This window comes from Epinephelus fuscoguttatus, linkage group LG22 (assembly GCF_011397635.1).
Source record: "Epinephelus fuscoguttatus linkage group LG22, E.fuscoguttatus.final_Chr_v1".
Classification (NCBI taxonomy): domain Eukaryota; kingdom Metazoa; phylum Chordata; class Actinopteri; order Perciformes; family Serranidae; genus Epinephelus; species Epinephelus fuscoguttatus.
The window spans coordinates 16,217,401-16,243,136 of record NC_064773.1 but is presented as its reverse complement, the minus strand read 5'-3'; the positions used below and the strand labels follow the sequence as shown (position 1 = coordinate 16,243,136).

At 42.8% G+C, this 25,736-nt stretch overlaps 1 protein-coding gene across 2 annotated transcripts; it reads right to left on the bottom strand.

Annotated features, from left to right (window-relative positions):
* Positions 1-5,187: 5,187 nt before the first annotated feature.
* nrf1 (nuclear respiratory factor 1) lies at positions 5,188-24,608 on the bottom strand. 2 transcript variants are annotated; one of them, XM_049567153.1, is made up of 12 exons: positions 24,493-24,608; positions 22,329-22,449; positions 22,050-22,194; positions 19,785-19,899; positions 19,495-19,621; positions 19,195-19,335; positions 16,058-16,216; positions 15,586-15,798; positions 15,385-15,483; positions 15,055-15,212; positions 11,246-11,367; positions 5,188-6,349 (listed from the first exon to the last, which is right to left on the bottom strand). In XM_049567153.1, exons 2-12 carry the CDS (start codon positions 22,404-22,406, stop codon positions 6,189-6,191), a joined length of 1,518 nt encoding a protein of 505 aa, XP_049423110.1. In that variant the 5' UTR covers positions 22,407-22,449; positions 24,493-24,608; the 3' UTR covers positions 5,188-6,188. The 2 variants fall into 2 exon arrangements, with proteins under 2 accessions (XP_049423110.1, XP_049423111.1); XM_049567154.1 differs by having other exon boundaries at positions 22,338-22,449.
* Between the last annotated feature and the right edge of the window lie 1,128 nt (positions 24,609-25,736).

The following is a 25,736-nucleotide window of genomic DNA, read 5'->3' as shown; positions in this document are numbered from 1 at the left end:
TGCTCTCAAACTTTTGACAAACTGCAGTAGTTGTCAGAGTTTAGCCAACAGCTACGGCTCCCAACTAAACTCCTGTTTCCAGGATAATTGAGATGCTCGCTTGTTCACCAGCTCATAAACTTTGTCTTCATCCTTTGCCATTTTCTCATGGGTGTGTGATTGGTACTGCACATATTTAACTCTTAAGATAAGAACCAAGCAAGATGTCTCATGTCTTAGCTTCTTTCATTATCACCTCTGGAAAACACTCTGTGTTTCATAAGTGAGTCGCTAAATTTATTAGCCTGATGTGGCATTTTACTTGCCCAGGGCAACTGGGGAGTTCTAATTGCTGAGCCCTGGAATTGCAGATGTTTTTGCGGTTGCCGTTGTGTTTTGCATTTCAGGGCCGCCATGGGGAACTGCCCATTGGTTCGACATCCCATTGTTCCGACCATATTAAACTCATTGTTCCGAAGTCCGTTCTGAAATCATCATGACGCCCTGTGGTTAAGGTCTGGTTAGGCGCACCATACGCCCACCGTGAGCCGTTCAGCACCGCGGACAGTCGGACTAATGGGATGTCGAACCAATGGGCTGTCGAACCAATGACATGGACCCCCGCCATGATAAACAGATACACACATATTTATCCTTAAGGAACAACAGTAAAATCTTGCAGGATACAGAGTTCATTTCCTTGTTGTGAGTTGTGACCCAACCCTATGCTCAGGACGAGGGGTAAGGGATTATCTCTTGTTAGAGCAAGCGTGGGCTTGGACCGCGAGCAGTTTGTACATGCATGCCCGTGTGGGAGTGTGTGTGTGTGCATGCGTGCGGGGTGTAGGGCCTGGGATACACGTATTAAGAAACGATTAGTGGAGATTAAAGCTCTGCCCTAGAGTCTGCCTGCACGACTCCAGGCAACAAGAATGACCAACCCCTCCCTTCTCACCCTGCAGTGCCCCCTGTGGAGCCGGGGCCACTGAAGCCCTGGCTGCAGGCTTGTCCTCCGGCTGTGGAGAATCAATAGCACTGCTTTCCATTTGCCCAGTGATCTTCCACCACTAAACATATTACCCCCAGGACGGAGCGCAGGCACTCACACTGCAGCCCGACTGCCTAGATTGGATGGTTTTAATGACATCCAATCAGCTTCAAAGTCAGTCAGATGGATGTGATGATTGGAAGAGTGCACTGCGGTGAGGTGCACGATGATGTAACTTGTAACAGTGACACACGCATTGCAGCATAGACTCTTTTCTTGTAAAACATGGCTCTGAGGCCTAGATGGAGGGCAGTGCAGATGTTCTCCCAGAGCATTTTAACAGTGACACTGAGCAAATTTCTATAATTTCATAATGGCATTCTTCTTACCGCATATTTAATAATGATGAAATCACTCTGAATAAGATCATTTATGGTACAAGGAGAGGTTCAAAGGTTATTTCTTATCCATAGTAATTTTATTACCTACGTTAGATGGTGGTCAGCATACCCCCAGTTTTGAGAACTCCACCTGTCCCTCTAAGAAGTTGGATGCTGACCGCACCGGGCCGTGTTACTAGTTAGCATGCTGGAGTCTCGTTTGTTATCGGAATTAACCAGACAAATCGCTCCACCAACGAAGAGCGGCCACGCACCACCACCCACAGAATCAAGAAAGCACTATCAATATGTCAATCTTTTCTGTGTCCGGTCCGGATGAGGTTTCCGGTGTTGAATCAAATTAAGCCGCAGGCTCCACTCCTGGTGGTGCCCTTCCGTCAGCTACTTTAAGTTTCTGCTTTGCAACCATACTCCCCCCGGAACCCAGAGACTTTGGTTTCTCGGACGCTGCCTAGCGGGCCATGGGAATAATGCCGCCAGATTGGACCTCCGACTTTCGTACTTGATTAATGAAAACATTCTTGGCAAATGCTTGTCTTATCTTGAGAAGCAGGAAGGGGTACCACCACAGAAGCTATAGCAATGTACTGCTATGGACGGGGCAAGGATGCAAAATGTATTTTAGTTACCTTATAAAAGGCCCACCAAAAAAAGATTAATACCAGTTTTAAGTGTACGCTACATTTAGAATATTTTCACAGCTTTACTTTGTTGTCAGAGAGCCCTCTCCGACGGGGAGCTGAAGCAGATTGTTATGCTTTTTTCAAAGTCAGACTTCATTGGCAAAAACAGTAATTTCAACTCGCACAACACAGGAGTTGCTGGTCTACCACTGGCTTCATTTCTAAGTTTGTTTGGTGTTTTAAAGCAGTGGTTCTCAACTGTTTGGTCGTGGTCCAAAAATGGGAGTACACTTCTTTGAAGTACAGTAAATTTCTGGTGGAGAGCTTTCATTTTGAAATGCCATTTCCTGTTGTAGAGTTAGTGACTGACAGACAAATACTTGACAGAGAGCAAACTAGCTCAATGATGTGGCCAAATGCAAGTATGACGCTTAATTTATTTAACTGTATGGACTTTCAACTAATGACTAAGAAGAAATCTGGATCCTTGTGGTTGGACCAGTTGGGAACCACTGTTTTCAAGGGTTAGTTTAGATTCACCAAAGTCACAAAATAACAAAAATGAACTTGTTTGAGGCAGTGGTAGACCAGCAACTCTTGTTCTGTGAAGTAAAATAACTGTTTCTGTCAAAGGGATCTGGTGGTTTTGTAGAGAGCATAAATGGATATAATGACTTCAGTTCTCCGTCGGACAGGGCTGGTGAAATGGTGAAAATATTCCAGATATGGTACCTACTTAAATTGATTTAGACTGTTTTAGATGGGACTTTTTTAAGTGGCTAAAATATGTTTTGCTGTAGCCTCCCTGTCAACAGCAGTACATTGCTTCTCTTCTGTCAGTACTCCTGCCTCCTTCTCCAAACTGGGAGGTGTGCCTACGGCCATCTACTGTAGGTAATATGCTGACTATGGATGAGTACCACATACAACCCCACTTCAAAATATCTGAACCGTACCTTTAAGTTGATTTTAGTGCAATATTGGTTGTAGATTTTGGCCGAAAGTAGATTTTTTGTGAACAATAGCAACTTTTGTTTTATTAAAGACACTTTTCCTCGATGTAGGCTGAGAACGTCCAGGCTATGAAAATTATTTTAAAAGTGTTGGATCTTCGGAACGTGGTTTCACTACAGTTTGATCCTAAAATACTCTACTGCAGAATCAGGTTAGAAAAATATAATACATAGTCAACATCTCTTTCTCAACAATGGACTTTCCTTTTAAAATACAAAACACCTTTTTCAATGAAATAATTATTTTGCAAATGCAATCTGGGGTCCATCATGGTTACAAATATTTTATTTCATATTTTGGAATAAAACAAAAATTGTTCGCTTGAAAATCAGTGCTGTTTTATACAGTTATTTTGAAAATAAAAAAATATTCAAATGTATTAGGATCTGAGGGTTTGAACATTTATAATTACTGAGCTGATGGCATCTTAAAACTGGATTTGGCTGGGGTTGACAGCATCACTTCAAGATGCGTTCTGTCCTTTTTGAACCTGTGCCATTTCATAACTCAGTTAAGTTCAGCTTTATGATACAGTGGAAAGGTTTCGATGCACTTTGTGTAAGTGTAGCTGAGTTGATGGTGCAGAGAGACAGAGATGGAGGGGGGAGAGGCTTAGGTAGCATGAGGTGTAGGCCTTTTCCCAAGAAAGCACGCTAATAAGGCCGTCTTAATCTGCAGTGACAGTTTGATGCGCATGCGTGCCGCGCACCCACAATGACTCAAACATTATACAAGGTTTCCTCCTGTCTACAAAGACCCATCACATACTCTTAAGTGTTTCACACAAGGAGTCCAATCTAAAAATGACAGGAGAGAGAATAAAACATAAAACAAGAAAGAAAATGGGATCTTTTCATCTGTGTGAATGCAACCTGCTGCAGCTTTAATCTGGAGGAAGAGCGGGATATGCACTGACGCCTGATAGATTAAGGCCTGAACGCTTCTCTCTCTGTTCTACTCTGCAACAGAAGGGCCCGGCTAGCAAATCCCAGGCTTTAAAGCAGAGGAGGTTCAGGCAGCTTATGATGTAATCACGGCCATGTCTGTCACGGCAGGGAAGGTGGGGGTGCTGGAGAGGAGAGTGTGGAAGTTATCGGGTTTTGTGGCAACTGTGTCATTGTGGGACAAAATGTCCTTTAAAAGGGTTGATGACCAAAAGGTCTAACGTAAAGCTTCCTGTATGTGTATGTCCCTTTTTGCTATGATGGAAGAGGTGGGACAAGATCATTGTTTGATACAGTTTCAAGTCAAATCCAAGTCTGGTCCTTAATCATAAATGACAAATGTAACCCGCCGGGTACCCTGGCTTGGTTTGTTGTCTCCCTTTGTGTCAGCCCTGTCCTGGCGACCTGTCCAGGGTGAACCCCGTGACCCCCAACAGGATAAGTGGTTAAAGAAAATGAATGAATGTTTCTGTCCATATGGCAAATGTAGGCTCAATATTCATTGTTGTAGCTCTGTTTTCCAAGGATGCTTTGACATGCACACTGGAGGAGCCAGGACCTTACCCTTTACCTCTGAACCACAATTGCCCCCCTCGGACTGCTTCTCCCTTGCTATGTGGTAGGGGTGGCTTGGATGACCGCCCCAAACCCAGATATGCATAACATGTATGATAGCCTTGACTTATGGCCTTTATTATATGTAGTAAACTGCCCAGATAATTGCAGAATGGCCATCTAGTTCCTGTGCAACTTACCTGTGTCAAACAGGCCCCCAGCATTGCAGCTCAGCCTTGCTTCCAGTTTTTCCCAGTGGCCATTCATGGTATTGCAGCCAAAAATATCGACTGTGGTCCAAAAAGTGTTTTTCCTGTAGACCACCATTGTAAAAGAGACGTCCTGTCATGAAATTGACAGGACACCTTGAAATGCAGATTTTGCATGTTCTCCCCATGTCAGCGTGGGTTTTCTCTGGGTACTCCGGCTTCCTCCCACAGTCCAAAGACATGCAGGTTAATTGGTAACTCTAAATTGTCCGTAGGTGTGAATGTGAGCGTGAATGGTTGTCTGTCTCTATGTGTCAGCCCTGTGATAACTGTCCAGGGTGTTCCCCTGCCTCTCGCCAAATGTCAGCTGGGATAGGCTCCAGCCTAGGTGAGCGCCCTGGTAGCTTTAGCATTTCATGTATCCATTGATTGATTTGAATGTAGTAGTCAAGAGAGAAACTGAATGAACGGAGAGCAGCATCCATTTTATTGGACTTTATTTTTTAAATAGTGGTGAGAGTTGAACCAACTGTTATAGCTGCATCAAACTAAGTTGATTCTGGCAAGCAATTATTCTGTCGCAAGGTTTTTGACATTTGCATCACAAATACTGCAGCTCCTGTCCGAGCATGACCAACATCCTGTGAGATACAAAGTGATGCAAACCACCAAGTCCTAAGTGACATACAAAGGAGTTCATGTTAAAAAAATAACATACCAAGGGGTGCCCCTATCCATGCACTGTAGATAAATGGATTTGGTAGACAAAGTGGCTGCTTCAGGAAGTCAGCTCAGCGATCCAGCAGTAAAAAACACCTTGTTGTATATCCTGAGTCTTCACAAATCTTGGCATGTGCGTGGACTACAGTAAAACAGCACAGAGGGAAAAGCACACGACAAGATGTTATATTCCAACATAATGTTTCATTATTTAATGTGAGAAATGACGGGGGGGCTCCGATGCTGATCTGTACACTACGTTTTAGGTGAGATGAGGTGGAGAGAGTTTAGGATAGTGATGGAGGATATGGGAAACAGGAGGAGTGATCTCTGACGATGGCACTGAATTGTAAATGTATCCTAAAAACGAAACAGTCAAGCACATAGACGATGATGAAAATCCAGACCAGTGATCGTTACACACTGTGGTGAAGCAGTGGTGGCTTTCCTCCCAGGCTTTTTGGTTCATCTTTGTTTTAAGTAAAGGTTGATTGTAAAGAAATAAATACTAAATACTCAACATCACAGAGCTAAAAAAAAAAACCCATGAAGCTAAACGGGAGAAAAATTACACCAACAAAAGCAATATCTTTACATAGTAAACACATTAATAACTCGCTTTCACTTCCCCTGCAGATGTACATTTAAAAATATATCTGACATTGTACACAGCATGACGTCTTGGAAAACAGTAGGATAAACAAATCTCCACGGTGGCCGTTCAGTGCATCCTACTCATTCCAGGGTCTACACCGTCACTGCTCCAGGGTTACGACCTCCACCGCCTGGCCGTCGAGCGTGACTGTGTTATCTATGCGTGTGGCGACAGGTGCCATGGCGACCTGGACGGGCCGGTTGCCCTGGGCCAGGCTGGTCACTACAGTCTGGTACATGCTGACCGGGATCTGGACCAGACCTGAGGAGGAGATGCAAAGAGATTTTGGATCAGCACCGTGAAAGGGACAGTTCACCCAAAATCAAAAATACATATTTTTACTCTTTCCTGCTATCAAGATTGTTTTGGGCATCTCAATTTTCTTAGTATCCTATTTTTGACATCTCGTAAGGAACCACTGGGCCAATCATCCCAAAACTTACTCTGGATCATCAAAAGACTTCACTGATCTTAAGTAGTTAAAAAAACGTTGATACATCAACCTGTTTCAATTATGTAAGCCAATATGTTTTTATTAAAATAGTTACAGATGTAGTCGTGTAAAACATGTCTTCACTGAAGGTCATAAGCTACATCAAATGTTTCTAACAGTATATGTATATACCTCAACAAAACATCAGCATGGAGTGATGACTGCGATTTATTATTTTGAGAAAATAAAGAGTTTCGTCAATTAAATGAGAAACAATCTGATTGGACTCCGTTCACTGCGACTTGTTGCTATATTTGTAAAATGATTTCGTAATGTCTGAAGATGTCACCTTGGGCTCTGGAAATGGGCATACCTCACATCTTATAGTCTGATCAATTCATTGTTTAATGAAAAAAGTAAACAATGTATTAATTAATAATGAAAGTAATCATTAGTTGCAGCCATGCCGCTAACAAAAACGGCTTGTTCAGTCTTTGGCCTGAGCTAATCTTGTCACCAGAGTTTGTGTCTGACACGGTGCTTGGGAGGCAGTCAAGTCCAGGTAGTTGTCTCTGACAGGAGGCAGCCATGTTACAGAGACGGCATTTCTGAACAATGGTCCGATTGAACGTTCTCAGCTCGCTCCCCCCATGCCCAGCTGTGTGTGTGTGTGAGTGAGTGTGTGTGTGTGTGTGTGTGTGTGTGTTATTCTGCCTGTGGGGATTACTGCTGCAGTCACGTGGGCCTCTGCCCCACCCTGCAAGCTGTCACAGTGTCACAGGCAGGCAAGAAGGTCAGTGTAGGGGATGGCAGTGGCTCCTGCCTGCTACTGTTACTGTCAGCTAAGACACTGGACATGGGACATTATGCTAATTTTCAGGTTCATACTTGTATTTTGGGTTTCTACTAGAACATGTTTACATGCTTTAATGTTCAAAAACACTTTATTTCCCTCATTCTGTTTGCACCAGAACACCTGTATTCAACATGTGTCTGAAACACTCGGTTTTAGCGTCTTTCTCATTTTCCGAAAATGCCCAGTCTGCTTTGATTATCCAGTGTTTCCTGGTGTTCTGCATCTCGGCATCTCTGCACCTTCATTGCAGCCGGGGAATGACTGAAGCTGAGAACAGTGGCACTTGCTACTGTGAAAAATCACCAGTAAAAGCGTTTAAACACCACCAGACAAGGTCCAGCAGGAGTAAGATGCAAAACCAGAGGGATACTAACAACAGCAGCACCTGAGATCACTTTTCCCTGATATTAGCATGTAGCTACATGTAGCAGTGTACTTGAAGCTGGGGAATGACTGTATCAGAGTATAGTGTCACTTTCTATGGTGAAAGATGACAAATAAAAGCTTCTAAACCAAAATCTTCACAACCGGAGAGAAATTAATGACATCGGTAACCAAGATTACATGTTTCTGTAATGTTAGCATGTAGCTACATGTAGCAGTGTACCTACAGCTGGCGAATGACTGTAACGAAGAATAGCGGCACTTTATAAATGCTTTTGTTAGTGTTCCAATGGAAATATGATCAGAAATCAGGGGAAAATGAACAACATCGGCAATCTAGGTAACATGTTTACATGATGTTAGCATGTAGCTACATGTAGCAGTGAAGGGTACTAAATGTAAGCACAGTATGCCTGGAGCAGATGAACAAATAAAGAAATCTGTCCGGAGCTAGTGTCAGCTTGTCTTGTGTGAGGTTTTTGCTCACAGGGATTACTTTTATATGTTTCTCATTATCATTATTTGAAACTTTAGCAAAATTTAATATGAACATCTGATGTTGTAAAATTATGACAGAAAATAAGCACAATAGGTCCTCTTTAAACACACCAAATACACCTGACCTGAATCCTCCCTACAATATTAAAGGATTGATACAAAAAAAATCAGGCTCCTTTCACCAGGCTAGCTTGTAATTGTCAGTCCTCTAATGTGGGCCCTTGCTAAGTCCACTCGCCAGTGATTTGTGACAGGGTTAAGTTTTGCTGATGCAGGTAATTGTGCTGGCGGTGATTATGGAGGAGGGCTTAGGGAAGAGGGCATTGGGCCTGGCACGATGACATGTACAGCACAGCTACTGAGTGAAGGGCCTCATTCAGCCACTCGAACATTGTCACTTAGACATTGAGGGTTGTATGTGGCGTGGCCGTTTGTGTCTATTAGTGTGTGTGGGTGTGTGTGTGTGTGTGTGTGTGTCTGCATGCCTGTGTCAGTAGAGGGTCCCCACAAAAGCTAATCAGCAGTGTCTGGGTTGTTGCACTTCAAACGGTACTCTCCACTCCTGTGCAGCACTTCAGTGATTAGCTAAGGTCAATAGTTGGGAGAAGGACTGGCTTTGGCAGCTCCATTAGATGTTAAAGTGAGCTACTGCAGCCAAATGACCCATTATGGTTTAGGAAGCGAGATTTGGTAAAGTTTCTCTTCAACTACCCATATTGCGGTTTTTCAAGCTACTGTAGCGGAAACAAACTTTCTGGCTTTGTGGTCTCACACAGTGGGCAATGAGGTGGAGGGACCACAGAGCGGGCTAGCTAGTTAGCTCCTTCAATAGTGCTGGCTAGCACTGGGCAGCCTGCTTTTGTCATGCAGAAGTGACTCAGTATATTTTGTATTTCACGTTGAGTCTCATTTATATATATATATATTTATACTCTGCACATTAGACCACTGACACTTCCGGACTACATTTAGTAAATGAGATCAGCAGCTTGTCCCCTGATGTTAATCATTGACGAGCATTTACATTGCGCCCTCAGGATATTGACCGAACATATGCCAAAAAAAGGCTGTTAATGCTTTCCAACGAGGAGGTGAGGATGTCATTACAAACTGGTGTAATCCCAGCAGACTCACATCCCCACAGCAGTGCGTACTGTATGCATGTAAGGAAGTTGACAATGGGGTCACGCAGCTAAGGTATCATTAAAAGAAGGGAGTATTGCTACAAGACACACACACACGCACACACACACACACACACACACACACACACACACACACACAAAAACACACCATCTGTCACATCAGCACAGAGTAGATTAGAGTGAAGGAGCTCAGAGGCCGCAGTGCTACTGCAGGGAAGCTTACACTTAGTGAGACTAATTAGACATGCCATTGGCTGGGGAACACACACAAGGGACAATTAGTAAAGATGTGATGTCGAAAATTTCTCCAGAAAATAATTCAGTTTTCTGGCACTGAATTCTCATTTGTCAGGAGAAAAAAATCTGTAACAAAGTATTCCCAAACACTGGAGTCTGCGACTGACTGCAACAGGTTGAAATAAATACATGTGTCAGAGTCTGCAGCATAGAAATGGTACATTATAATTTTAGCTAGCTGTACCTAATAAACTGGCAACCCAGTGAAGTTTGATGCAAGGTATGAACTAAGCCAGAGTGTTTTGCTAAATTCTCACCTGTTGCCAGAGAGCAGTGATTCTCAATGTGGAGTCTGCAAAAAGTTTTATGATTCATTAATTTATCATGATATTCAATCTTTTTTTGTTTATTTAAGAAGAGGCTTCATAGTTTAATGAATAATATTTTGATTTTGAAATCTAAAATCCCAATCGGGAAGCAAACATAGGTGTCTGTGCCATCGTTTTTAAAAGTCACTGTTTCCGCCCGTCCAAACTAAAACGTGATCATCAGTGTTTTCAAAGTCTCCATCTTAAAGGGTCTGAAATAGCTGAGTAGTGCGGACGCAATTCCTCAGGGTGTCTACAGGTATCAGACGGTTAAGTGTAATGCTTTTTAAGACCTGATAAACGACACCTTTAAACCAAATTTAGGACAGATTTTGGGACAAATCATGTTTCTTCTAAATTTTGCAAACAGATAAGTGCAAGTATGAAGTAAAATGACAGAATTATATATATTTATATATATATATATATATATTTTTTTTTTTAAAGATTTGTAACATTAGAAATGTGGAGTTTTACAAAGGAAGGCTTCACTCATTTTCAGGACAAGAAATTAAAAAACGGACAAATGAAATTAGATAAAATGTTTGTAGTCGTTAACACCTCACAAATCCAAATTTGTTGTTGTTGCAACACTGGATTTAAGACATTTTCAGACTTTCTAAGGACCTGTCGACACCCTGTAGCTACTGTATGTGTTTTACAACAAAAATGTATGATTGTGTATGTAGCCTATCAAAATGTGTAGCCACACCAGGTTAGTGAAAGGGACTCAGTGTTTTACTGGGGCTCGGCTTTTAATTTAGGTTTTACAGTAGCATAAAAGGACTGAATGCAGATATTGTTTGACTGGAGACGTTTCAATACTACTCGGTACTGGGTTATTTCTGTTGATCTCTTAAAGGTATAGAGTACCAATATCGTGCCCTCATGTGTATGTTCTGAAATGCACCTCAAACCAGCCCTTTACTCTTCATTAACCCTTGATATTTTGTTTCGGTACAGTGCAGCTACTTGAATTGATGTCAGCTCCATTTTTAGTATATATTTAATATCGTTCTCAAACATTTCTCTCGTGTTGTTCTTTCACATAAAAAAGCCTAGCCTCTGAGGACATGAGGGGCTTCCTGGTATATTCTCGATCTTGTAAGGGGTCCTTGGCTCGGAAAGTATTGAGGACCTTTGCTATAGACATTAACAAAACTGACCTTATATATGACTCTATGTAAATTCTGTCATTTGAGGTGTAGCTTGCGTGTTGTCAATAACATTCAGTACCTGTGGCATCTTGAACCCCTGCCAGTGCCCCAACAGCAGCTGCTGTCTCTGCCAGGACAATCTGCCCTCCGCCCTGTAGAGTGGCCTCTGCCAACGTTGCTACAGCGTGGGCTGCTGCCTCACTGCAACACACAGGAACACACACATCAGATATAGTGCACAACATGTAAAACACAAGCAGAAAACCTCTTCTGTGGATACAGTTTAAAATTAAACACACACACACATATGAGACAGATGTATGCCTCCTGATACAATCATTGGTACAAAGCTGAAAAGCACACACGCAGTCTGCTCACAAAGGCAAGGGTTATTACAGAGATGTGGGGTGAAGAGGTAGGAGTGTATGAGCTGTAAGAGGCTTTTCTAGTCTGGACTTATGGAGAATCTGTCACATCTCCCTAAAGGCCAGGTGCCACGGGTCGAACAAAGCAGTTTCATTAACCAGATCTATCCAGTGGAATTACCACGAGCCTATTACCGCGCCAGCTTCGTTATGAACTAATGGAACTGTTCACAGCTTGGTTGATAATCACATCTGAGATAGAACTGCAGACGGTCAGATAAGGAGGAGGAGGAGGAGGAGGAGGAGGAGGAGGAGGAGCTGAGTGAGCGCAGACAGAGACAGTAAGCAGTAATGATGCATTGTTCATGATGCTGTTCAGAAAGAAAATGCCACTTAAGTTCAGCAACATTCATTACAAATAATTCCTATCTGAGACATTTTGAACTACAACATGGTGTAACTTTTGGTCAGAGTTAAGGATAGACTGATACATCGGCCGGCTGATATATCGGGCCGATATTTGAGTTTTTTTACTTGTATCGGCATTGGCCGATACGCGTGTGGGTTCGCGGATTTATTTTTCCCTGGCATGATTTACAGACAGGCATCCACGGGCAGCTCTGTGTTGCCGGAAGACCCTGCAGCGCACATGCAGCGAATCCTACTGTGTACAGTAGTTGTTGTTTTATTTATGCTTCAGCTTAAATATTTGTTTATTTTATAAAGACATTACTGGAAGATTTAAGAGCACTGAACTCTTTTTTTATTTGAATGTATAATAATAATAATAATAATAATAATAATAATATTCCACCTGTTCTACCTCGACTTTCCATCTTGTTTTAGTATTTTTTACTGTTCAATAAATGTTTCTTATTTTAAACTTGAGACCTGTAATATTTGTTATCATTGTGTCATTTTTTTGATGTAAATTGAGGGAGCAAAAGCAGTATCGGCCCCAAATATCGGCTCAAGAAAATCGGCAGTCCATAATCGGTCATCGGCTAAGGGTGATGGAAAAAAAATCGGTATCGGCATCAGCCCTAAAAAATCCATATCGGTCTAGCCCTAGTCAGAGTGTCCACACAGCAAAAAAGACAGTGGGAGAACGAGGCTCTCTTCTCCCTCTGGAGGTGGAAAACAGAGACAAAATGTTCCAGAGCTGTGGAGCAGAGAGCCCAGATTGGCTTGGCTCAGGTAAACAGGGGAGGGGAGGGGGAGAGGAAGGAGGACTCAGGTGGGTGCAGGTAACAAGCCCCAATGGGACATACCCATACACATCTGAAATCACTGCCTTGACACTATGGCGGTGAAAAACCAGCCAACATGTTAGCATCTCAGCAAGTCTGACTGATGATTCTGGCAAGTAGGATCTTTGATGAGGTAGTGTACGATCGTGAAAATCAAAGCTGTAGATCAGAAAGTAGCGGCAGCCATAGACTACTGACTACTTTTATACATGTTTATTCATATTCTTGTGTTGCAGTCAGATCCCACAGACACTTGGCCATCCATAGGGATGGGTATTAATATTAGAACAGTGCTACTACTCCTGGTAGTGTTGTTCTGAAAATGGCAGCCTGTTCTGTGTGACTACAACCCTGCCCACATGTAGGCGCACTGTTAGCGGTGGAAACGCTAGGGCGCCATGTCTGAAGGGTTTGGTTCCACAGGTACCATACTGAGAGTGTTTGGTGGAAATGGGGCTTAAGAGCAGGGTCTGTGTGTGTGTGTGTGTTTGCATGTGACAGAGAGAGGCCGAAAGGGCTGGCCCCTGCCCCTCACACATACGGCAAAAATCTCTTAATTAATTTTTCCAATACCGACAGAAAAAACAATAATTTTGGCGCTTATCTGTACTACGGTCTTCATAATTTAGCCCCGGGGCTCATTTAATACCAGGTTTCCATACCCACCTCTGGCCCTCCATGGGACATGATTTAAGATCCTGTTGATGATCCCATCTGAATACATGTGTGTGAGGCTGATTTCCCTCCAGAAAAAACACAACACCAACAACAACCCCTGTACATCTTTAGATATATTTGTCACTGATAGTAAGACGACTTAAAAACATTACCAGAATCTACAGACATCCTAATGTTAAAGGTCTGCTGACTTTATTTCACTGCACTGCCTTAGTCACACTACAAGCTCAGCATTTCATACATGCACAGGAGGCTTTTTTTAATAAACAAAATTATACCGGGCTGTTAGCACATGGTAATGTGTGGCTAACGATCAATTTAATGGTTGTGCACCTTGCCTCTATAAAAGCTGCGGGCTAATTAATTGAATGCTGAACTAGGATGAGAGGCAGTTGACTCGTATCTCCAGGGGACCCTGGTGACCTGCCCTGACACTTGTCCCATTCTCATCCAGTTGTGAGAGCTGCCTGAATAATTATGGATCGACTGCCTCATCCACCAGTAACTGAAGACCGCTGAGGATTGTGTTAGTGAATGCTGAATGCCAAATCCTTCAGGATGTGTAGATGTCTTTACAAAAGTATGAACAGTGCTACAGTTGCAGCTTATCTGCTTTTTTGCTGTCAACAATCCAGCCTCTGGTTCCCTCCATTACACATTTTAAAAATGTGACGAGGAGGTAACATTTTGTGACCTTGGGATTACAGCCATGAGCCTTGAGTTCTACCAGCTCTTAGGTTCTCAATAAAACTTTCGACAAGGTCCATTTAGTAGTGACAATGATCCTGGACATAAAGATGTAAATATTTCTCTTATATACAAAGCCCCCCGTGTGTAGGTATGCCTTCCTGATCTGTGTAACAGAACATTCATTTATCATGTTGCCTTCAGCCATGACAAAGTTAAAGCTGGGGTATGCTGATTTTGGGAAATAAATAAATAAATAAATAACACGCCGAAATTTGAAAAATAGAGCCTTCCTTCAGCTTCGCCCTCTCTGTCCTACTGTAAGCTCCACTCAGCAGCGATACAGTAACCTGTGTGAGTACGAGCCATTCATTTCAATCATCCCGATGGTGATTGTGATCCTGATGCTGTTATAGCAGCAGTCATTTTATAAGGATTACCCTCTGGTTTTCTTTGCAAACTCGTGGGCCTGTAAAGCCCCTTGAGAGGACACACTGTGATTTGAGGTACTGGCTTATGTTAGCTACATAAAATATGAACTTGAACTGGCTGTAGCTGTGAGTCTTTAGCTCCTTTTGGCAGAGCCACATTTTCTTTCCATCTCTGAAACGTTTTGCCAGTATTGTCATGTTTCATGTGTTTCTCGTCAGACTGCATTTGTAGAACAGGCAACAGGATAATGCCCTCTGTCTGAAATTTCACGGGCTAGATTTTCCAAAGCCTGACACAGCCAAGAGGAGGTGCAAAAGTCTAGCGTTCACTCTGGGATTTTTACCCAGTGACACAAAAAAACCCTCCTACCTTCTCCAGCTTTAAAATAGCATCAAAATGCTTTTTAAATGCAACTTTAAAAGCCTTGTTCCCTCCGAGGCCTTGTAAAATAACTCCTTCACTCCTCCCACCCTCACCTGTTAAGAGCCATTGTGACGGTGGCTCCGGGCTGCATTTCGTGACTCGCGGCGACAGCGGCCTCTGCTAGGGATGCGACCGCCTGCGTGGCCTCTGAAGCCTGAGTGGTTTGGATAGTCATCTCGCCGCCCTGTAGCGTGGCCCAGTTCTGCTCCACCTGGATCGGAACGATATGTAATTTCAAACAGAAAGCAAATGAGTATCTGCAGGGACGTGATTAAGACAGTGTGAAAATGACTTTGATTGGATTGTTGGCACATTGATGGATCATTGTTGAATGTTGTGGTGCTGAACGGACAGCTCCCACTGAGCGTGCATATGGGCATTACCTCTCCGTCAGTCACAGTGGAGTAGTTGACCTGCGCCACCGTCACACTGGGCAACTCTGATGCATCTGCCAGGGTGGCAACTGTGTGTCCTGTGCCAACCTGAGAGGAAGGGTGCAGTCAAAACAAGTGAAAAGACATTGTATTAGAGTTAAAAAGTGCATTCAATAAAAGAGTAATAACAAAAAAGCAGCCAAAATATACCTGGATGAGTGAGACTGTTCCGTCAGGGTTGTTGATGGTCTGTACCACCGTTTGCGAGGGCACGAGGTGAGCGATACTCTGTGCTGTGGTCAAGTGGTGTTGGGTGGTGGTTGTCGTGGTTACCTGGTCTTCAAAAGCATACAACAGATCCTCACGGCCATGCTGCTTGTAGCAGTTCTTAACGATGGTCCGCAACGCCTGCGTCCACGACACCTTGGGAAACAAAAGTACAACTTTATTTGGTAAATATTCAACAGACTGGTTTAAAGAGACAGTTCACCCTACAAGCCATAACACTTCTTTATATGGCATCTCTTGGAACATGCTTGCTTACAATGTTGTCCCGCCTATATGGTGCAGAGATTGAGGCTGAACAAGAACAAATAGGATTTAAAGTAGGTGGCAAAGGAAGCCAGTATTCCCCTGCAGAGATCGACAGAGTGTGACATCATCACAGCAGTATTCCTCTCACCCTCTGCTTCTGCTCCTCTGTGCGGACGTCACTGCGGACGTTGGCCCACGGGATGTCCTCAGGCCACCACACTGGCTTGCAGCTCTCCTTACCCCAGCCGGGCTTCCCTCTGCCCGTCGAGTACTTCAGCATCTCTGGGATGAACGCTCGCAGCTGGGCCTGAGGCGAAGGAGAGAAGCATGGAGAAACGAGATGATACAGACATCAAAACTCCAAAGTGGAAAAGCCGCAGTGCCCCTCTCTCTGAGACACACATAAACACACACGCCCTTGAGCAGGCAGCGGGAGGCGTGTATTGATCGGGCACCCGCTGCCGGGTGCTGAGGTGGTCAAGGCCTGCAAATAGAAACAGCCTTTCTAAAAGGAGAACGATGCGATCATGTTTATTAACAGACCAATCTATGGCTGTGGCTCCAGCCTAATGTGTGAGACAGACACCACGGGAACATTGGGAGGTGATCTGACTGTCAGCCCGTCCTCGCAGAGGCTCCAGTACACTCAGCTTCGGTATTAACAAGGACAATACTGGTCAATATTGTTGAAAAGAAAATCAATGTCAAACAAAAAACATTAGATTTACTTTGATCACTCATGACGTTGTGCTACTTTATGGACTTGTGTAGAGACTCGAGTTATAATGACTGCACACTGACTGTATCAATGAGTACTTGGCCACTATGTTTGAGTAGCACCATTCACAGATGATGGAGGAAGGGAGCCAAGCGTCTTTGCTGCAGGTCGTTAGGACTAAAAAAACGAGTGTAATTGGAGCACTAAAATAGCACGTCCATTCTTCAGTGGTAAAGCTTGTTATTGTCACTAATTGTCAGGGCTTCTCCTGCACAGAGAATCACGAGGTGGCTTCAATCATAATATTATTAGAACTCCTAAAATATGTTGGTGCAGTACACATGCACGTGTGTTGACATGCTCTAGATGTCATGTCTACTTCTTTTCCTATATCGATTGCTTCGTCCGCCATGTTGCACAGGAGGCCTCCAGAGGTGTGCACTGTGCCCCAAAACAGGGAGAGGAAGTCTCAATCCGATCTGATTCGCTTGCTATTGATCATCCGCCAGCACACGTACTTCACGTGTGGTGGCAAGCGACATGCCTATTTGCTCGCCATGGCCATCAACACTTCCAGAACAAGCATGCGCTGACACTCGCTGACAGGCCCAGGGTGGGGTTTAGTGCCAATGTCCTCAGTGTCCTGGTAATATGCAAGCATCACTGGGGGATTATATTGCACAATGAGGCACTGCAGCGTCTGCCTGCCTTGACATCACAGGCTAAATTTGGTTCCGGGAGAAATAAATCCATCTCTCCTCCCCCACTTAGACCCCCTTTTTGACTCACACACCACTGATACGCAGTCCCGCAGCGCATCACACAGAGATATGACAAAATGGATCTTGATAGAAAATGGATGCTTACTTTATCACACCAGCTTTTGGAAAACTGCAGTGAAGGGGCTTCACTTCAGTCATCACTTGGCGGACTGACAGAGTAATTTGGGATTAGCCCGAGAAAGACGGACTTAGTGGCAAAAAGATGCTTGCATTTCCACCTGTGGCTCATCTATGTGTGGATGAATGTGGATGCATGTGTGCTGAGCCAGATGGCCTAATTACAGTGGCGAGTGAGTTAAGTGGCATGTTGTGCCCGCACCCACCCCCCCAATCCTAATCCTCCAAGCAATGGTCCAATCAGCATTTAGGAAGGTGCCGATGTAGCCGGGTCCCTGGCCCTAACAAGGCTAGGGGTAATTATGGGCTCAGGCTGGACCTGGGATCACCTGCTACAGATGCTCCATATATCGGACTGGGCCTCTGCCTGCGTCACTAAACCTCACTTGGGATTTCTTCAGCGGTGTAAAACCTACTGCAGATGTCTGCACAGAAGACAATAAGACCTTACTGATATGGATCAGGAGCACTCAGTCTGAATTAGCTCCCTTTCATCGCAGAGTTCTCATTTCCACACTCGCAATTCCCCAACTTGATCAACCATCCTGTCTCCAACACTTGGCACACTTCCACAAACACCCACACCTTTCCACCCGGCTTGGCTGAGCTGAGTGAGGCAACAGGTTACTCACGATAATCTCATCCTACAACCTCCAGAAAAACAAGCACCGACTAACACCTGCCCTCTGAGGACACATCAGGAGCTGGGATTGGCCACCGCGGCTCCCGGGGATGAGGGCCGTCTCCGAGGACCGCTGTCATGCTGGCTACTCTGACGATGATCCAGAGAATGCGTCAGCAGCAGTGGGATGGCAGAGTAAACAAGCCGGGTTCCCTCGGGTCAAGAGAGTACCTAAGCTGCCAATGGTGCTAATGTTGCAGTGAAAGGCCGACTCTTTGAATTCTCATTCATTTTTTAAATAAATTTATCTGGTTTTTATATTAATTCTGAGTTCTTTGTGAGTTCTACGGTCTTTTCAGTTTCACAGAGTGCATTTCTAATTTGATATGGATGTGGTCGACATATTTTATTCCAAGGATTGAAATCTTTTTTGCTATTTCTTGTTTGTTTTGGTCGAAAATATCTGTTCACGGTAACTGCTTGATTTTGGTTGTTTAATTTCATTTTTTTTGTGTGTGTATTTTGTAATTAAGTCATGACATATTTTAGATAATAAAAGAAAAAAATAGCCGTCTACTCCACATCCTCTCTCTGCTCACTGGTACCACATCCTGTGTAGCAAAGGGAGGAGGCTTGGCTTGTTTTTAGATGCTGACACTACCTATGCATCAGGCACACTGATGCGTACAATGTTGAAGTCGCTCTTTACAATGAAAATGAATTCAAGCACTAAAAAAGTAATTAATGGTTAAACATGCATGAATCAAACTCATCTAGTGACACTGACAGGCAGACGGAAACAACTCAAACTGAATGGTTGACCTTGATACACATACAGTTGCGAGCTAAGCTCTCACTCACAACAGACATCTAACACAATCTGTGATTCTGATTTGTTGTCAACTGGCGCCCTCTGCTGGGACAGTTGTGATAGTGTATGACAGCAAAAGGAAGTATGGTTAGTTCATTTCTATAACAGCTGTTTGATGCGGGATGTTGCGAGGTTTAGGCTCTAATAGATGAACAGAGAGAGTGTTGAGTCTGACCTGGGTCATCTTGTCCACAGAGACGGGGATGCCGTCAATGGTGAGAGGAGGCAGCTCTGAGGACATCTCTCCACCAGCGGGTGCGTGTTCAGCCAGAGCATTCTCCAGATCCTCCAACATCATGCCCTTATACTTCCTCACCTGAAGGACAGAAGAACAGGTGCAGTGTTTCAGTTTAGTGCAGGAGGTATGTAGTAATTATTGGTTAAATCAAAAGAAAATGAATTTCACCTGATGTGTCTCCCCTTCAAGTAGTAATACCAAAGACAACTGCTAATAACTACTGACTGCATCACTCACCACATTCTCCAGAGGAGCAGCTCCAAACACCTTGAACACAGGGTTGGGTTTGGAGGGAGAGATACACAGCACTATGGCCTGTTGGCCCACTCTGGTGGTGTACTCATCCAGGGTGGCTCGTAGTTTCCTGTAATCACACACACCGCCCTTTACCTCCTGGTTTATAATAAAAGCCACAATCACTCAGATCTCAGGTGCCCAGAGTGACATTATTTGCCATTGTAACTGTTAAGGAAAACTACATGGCAGAGGTTTTGGGGAATGTTGGCTTATAGGTGTTTTAAGCTCACCTGAGCAGACGAGTCTGCTGCCTCTTGCGGATGGAGGGGTTTGATTCAAAGATGTGAGGCCTCTTTCTTTTCTTACCAGTTGCCACTGCAGCAGCAGCAGCCATGCCTACTGGGCCTGAGAGAGAAAGAGCAGGTTTGACTGTTAGTGAAAGCAGAATAAACATTCTGTAGATTGTTTTCGAGTACTGTTTCTTCTACTCTGATTTGAGCATTTAATAATTATCCTGATTATCAATCTTCTTTTTAGATCCGATTTGAAATTAGTTTTTAAGGATGAAAGTGAAGTTTAAAATGAAGTTGGGCTGCACTTGTGGCTCACTGGCACCATTTGCTCTCATGAAAACTTCAGCAGGGTTCCCACACATTCTTAAACATCAAATTCAGGGACTTTTCAAGGACATTCAAGACCTATTTTCCTTAAATTCAAGGACCTAGTGCAACATTGTTTGAGACACGAATTAAAGTGAATTATTTATTAAAGTTAAGTAAAAAAAATATCAAACTTCAAATTTGATTCTTCAACAAAATATAGGAATTTAAGCACATTCAATGATCCATGCCTATTTATTTCTATTTACAAAAAATTTCAAGGTCTTGATTCCCCCTCCCTTCAAATTCACAAACTCTCAGGGTTTTCAAGGACCCATGCAAAAGTGAAAAAACAAAAAAAAAAAACCCTTTTGTTTGTTTGACAGGTGACATAACAGTGAAGCAGTACAGTCACCATAAAACAGTCCACTGGCACCACCTGCTGTTCGTTTAGAGGCATTACACCAAACTCAGGCGGTCATGGGTGCTTTACTGGATCTGCAGAGTTTATCAAAGATGCAAGATAAAACATCCGCTTTTCTGTCAGACATCGGTTGGAAAAACTCCTAAAGTGTTCTTAGATGCTTCTTATCAAATTAATCTCACTCCTACCAATTTCAAACAATCAAAATGCTCCGTTTATATTTTTGTGTCTTTTTGTTGCAATCATATAAAATTATTTTGAGAGCATATTTCTTGAACTGCAATAAAAAATCAAGTTTGTAAGTAAAAACGTATGATCATTTTGCTTATAAATCAGTCCTCTTAGCTTGCGAGTTAAAACTTTGCTTTCAAGTTCAACTGCACTTAATGGGCGGGGCCTACGCTGATGGATGAGAGACAAGTTTCTATTGGTGGGTTTGACGTGGCTCCATACAGAGCGGGCTTAGCTCAATCGTCAGACAAACAATAACCCATAAACTTATAATTTAACATATTTTAACAAAATCAACAACAGCTACCAACAGTTACAGTCCTTACAACCTTCGCTAATGTGTTGTCACAGCTTAGATTGTCAGAATTAAAGTAATAACAGCTTAAATCCCTGAGGAACTACGCTAGCATTAGTGACGGTTGCATCCACTAATATGCAGTTACCTTACGTTACAGTTCCCTCAAACAATATCACGAAGCACAATAGAAACTATATAAACAAATTATCTATTAAGGGTACACTACTGATAAAATCTGAAAGTGCTAAGGTGACATTTACCCACCTGAAAGAATAAACGAAAACAAACAGTGTTTTTGTTGGTCTTCAGTAGCTTCACTCTCGGTGTAACTGCCAACTGAAGAACGCAGCGCAAACCAACCGTTTATATACCCAGATTTGCTCTCGTGCCTTTACTCAAATCAATTATGTTTTAAATTGAATGGGGGTATCTGTTTGGTATCTGTACTTGTCTGTACTCATGTGGACAAATTTTTTTTTGGAAACCGGAGGCCGAAAAACTTAGGTTTCAGAACTGATTTTCGCCACAGCTCCCCTGTGAACTACAGAACTCCCATGTTGCTTTGCAAGCGTACTGGGCTGATGAGTACAATTTAAGAAACAGGCTAAATGACAGGATGTTGCACACTCTTGTACAGTAGATGGGGGTATGCACCTTTAAATTGTTGGCAATCTGCCAACTGAGAGAAGAAGAAGAAAAAATGCTTCGCAGGCTGTCATTCCGATTGAGACTGGCCAATAGAGACGTGTCTTACAGCTTTCAGTTTAGGCCCCGCCCACCAGCTTCAACTTTTTACTCGCAAAACTTTTTGACTTGCAAACAAAACTTATGGATTTGCATTTTTTAATCAATCATTTTTTACTTGTAATAAAACATTTGTGATTGCAATATTGATACTTTTGCTTTCAAATCTTTTTTTTCTGATTGCAAAACCTACTCTGTTTGATTGAATAATAAAGAAACAAATGTAGCTCCATACGTTTCTCCCTACTGTTAGACGTACCTGCGGCAGCCAGGTGAGCAGTGACCTCATCAGTGCCAGCCGAGTTGAGGATGTCCGTGTCATCATAAGGATCATCATCTGGCGAGGATGTCGAGTCTTCCTCGGCACTCATCATAGATGCTTCGGTAAAGGTGGCCACATGTACCTACACACAGTGATGATCCGAGTAGAAGGGGTTGATTGAGGTTGTTTCTGGTTAAGTTGTTTAATCACCTTGTGAATAACTGGACTTTTGCTTCCTGGTTTCCACTATCTAATTATTGCTGCATATAAGTGCACCTGCTGGACCTGTTGGCTGACGGCGCTGGCCTCGATGGTGGTCATGTGCTCTGTCTGGTGAACGACGTGCTCGTCCATTATCGGCCACCTGGTCTACACAGCTGGATCCACGGTACAATGACTGAGGAGAGACAGAGGAAAACCGTTTTACCCATCTCATTTTGGGTTTATTTGACCTTATACTTCATTCGACTTAACTTAGACCTGTTGTCCTCGTTCGTGGACGCTTTTTTGTGCCATCTAGTGGTAACAAGAGCACAATACACTAATCCATGTAAAAACAAGATGGCAGCCATCTTGCCAGCAATGTTTGTAGTGTGATATGGCAACAAACTTGACCAATTTTAGCAACGGTAACAAGCTAAGACACTGTGAATTAGGAAGTACTTGTTTAAGGACATTGGGACTTAATTATTGTTGACAATGTTTAGTTTTTTATACTTATCGGGTCCTACTGATCCCAAATAACTCGGAGGAATTAAAAATGCATACCAAACAAAAGTTCAGGTCTCAGGAGGATATGGTGCCTGAGTAAATGCCATCCATTCATAATGATCGCACAGAACTCGTCTGGGAATATTTCCTGCTATAGTGACAATTGATATGCCGATTAGCATAAGCATATTACTGTGTATACACAATGATGCAACATGTACTATGTGTCCTCAAAATCTTCTATCATCTATACTGCAATATATACATACATTATGCATGTTGCATAACCATAATGCAGGTACGTGTATCTTAGGAGGCACTGCAAGTATTCTGTGTATTTATGTGAACTTGAGTGCACCATGAATGCATCACCGCTGCTCTGCCTCTAGAGGGCTTCACACTGCATCAATAATATTTCATGTGGAATAACATCAATGTGATCAAAGCATGAAAATAATGTTTTATGTTCATATTTATGTGTTAAATCAAAGGTGTTGCAAGATATTAAGCTGCATGATATGCACTGAACACTTTAATAGATATTGCTTAGCACTATTTAGATAAATAAAATAGTGTCATGAAATTCAAAAGGGGGTTTCTGATAGTGTACGTGTGAACAAGCAAGAGAGGTAAATGCTGTTAGTTTGACACAGTGAAAGTGTTGGTGGTGAAGTGCATGTGTGTGTGTAGTCTGACAGATGATTGGAAATAACTTATTGAATAAAGATTAAACTCTGTAGCATAAAATGCTACTAAAATGCAAAAAAAAAACAACAACCCATATGGTCAATGCAGACAAGCTTTGTGAGTGAAATGAACCACTGGGTCAGTTTAATGGGGATACCCTGTTCAGTTGATTCATAATAGGCAGCTTATACATGGGGTATGTATGTGATCAGATCAATACTACACACATTTTCTCCTTGAAAGGCAGTATAGCAGAATTGTTGTTACACACCAATGCAATAAAACACAGCACAGGGGGTGAAAATGTGGCATTATCTGCAGCCAGACTGGTTTATTTGTATCCAGTCCCCTGTAACGGCTACAGCACGGTGGCTGCTGATAGGATCAATGGGATGATGCACGACTCGACAATAACAGCGATGTTTAGTAATAAGCATGGCTTGTAATAAGGTTAATTTCATAACAGATTTTAGTACATACGCATGAGCAGTTGTATTAAACAGGCAGCGTTATTGCTCAGTGGCTACAGAGCTGTAATATTAGCCGACTCGCCGGGTCGGTTGATAACGGCTGCCAAGCGGAGCTAAGCTAGCAATGTCCTACATTTGGCTAATAAGCTAGCTAGCTAACGATTTGGCGGCGTAGCTTCGGTCATCTGAATGGACATCAACTGTGATCGAGCACAGCAGTAGTTTCCCGATGTTTGGACGCTGAACACAGATAAATTCAGCGTGTAATCAAAGGGAAGACTTAAACATCGGGTAAGGCAGCAGCTAGCATGAAACCCGCGCAATATGAAACAAAACAGAGCGCTACGACAGGCCGAGCGGCCTCCGTCTCACCCAAAGCTATTCTACTCTTTCTGAGCTTGTTGTCGATACGCGCCTAGATCATGATACCCGACAAAAAGCCATCTTTGTCTCATAACCCCGCTCCAGTCAACATCTAAACAATCTGCATCTTTCACCCCAACGCTGCCGGGTTCGATGATGCGGCTGCGCCGGGGCTGAAATAGATGGAGATTGCGCGGTAGGGCACTAACCTCAGAGCGGCTGCGCTACTTCGGGCCTGCGCCGTACAGTGGGGATGGTACCGAGCTGTAATGGACGACAGAGGGGAGCCAGCAGCAAACACAGCGAGCAGAGCGCACACAACACTGGTCTGCACTAGTGGTGCCTTCAGGTGCCCCTCCTGAGCTTCTCTCTCACACAGTCACGATCCGTCCACTCAGACGTGCATTTTGAAGCGCTTTAAGAAAGGCGCAAAAACAAATCTCTGGGTTGTTGCTGTTTATTCCTTTTTCTTTAATCAAAGGACATTATTTGATTTAAACATTTAATTATTTAAAGGTGAGGAAATTTGAATTAGAAAAGCAAAACTGAAAATGTGAACCACAAATGTAAAGCAAGGCAAATAACCTTTTTGTATTTTAGTTTTAGTTTATGTCGGTCATTTTCCAACTTATAAAACACAAATGCACTGGTAGATAGACAGTACATAAACATTAAATTAACATTTTTTTTAGCATTATAAAAACAAAACAGCCACCATTTTGACATTAATTGTTTTATGAGCTCCCTTTAAATTATACAGAGCAATAAGAAACTGATGGAACTAAGTATATATACAGTATATACGCCTATTGTCTGCCCACATATCCCAAACATATTTCATGTACACTTTGGTGTTCATACATCAGTTTTATATTTGTTAATCATCTTGTGTTTAAATAATGTGTGTATTACACACGTTCATTTCTGTTTCTAACCCACTTAACACATTTACTCCATAGACAACACATCTTTGTTTTATGCACACATTTTAAAGGAAAAAAACAACAACAACATGTCTTGACAATTTTCATATTTCCAGTGACTACACTTCACATGTAGGAAACTAAAGCATACATTTCCCTTTTCCGATTACAGCGAATGTGCCTTTCTGTTGAATTCAGATCGGTCATTAAAGCATCATTAATTGTGGGTAATATTTCAGGTCAATGTTTATTTCGAAAGTCCAATATCACAAATGTATAAAACAATCTGTGCAGTATACGACACCCTCTGTCATATCTCCCTCGCCACTGATAAAGTTAAAATAAAAATAAATAAATAAAAATGAATGGGAAACAACTGAAGAAACCGTAGAAAGAGAAACAGAGGTGGGATCACTCTCACAGGGTGGACAGACGTGCAGTACATGTCGTTGCTATAATTTTCGACAGTCCTTGAACGCCACGTAAGACCTGCCATACCACGCCCCTTTCTACTGAGACACTGAACTCAA

Coding starts and splice junctions, on each gene's coding strand:
- nrf1 (XM_049567153.1), bottom strand. CDS start 22,406: ATGGACGAGCACGTCGTTCACCAGACAGAGCACATGACCACCATCGAG. Junction 19,622..19,784: donor CAGCAGACTCGTCTGCTCAG/GTGAGCTTAAAA, acceptor GTGTGATTACAG/GAAACTACGAGCCACCCTGG. Junction 15,799..16,057: donor CAGAGGAGCAGAAGCAGAGG/GTGAGAGGAATA, acceptor TTGTTTCCCAAG/GTGTCGTGGACGCAGGCGTT.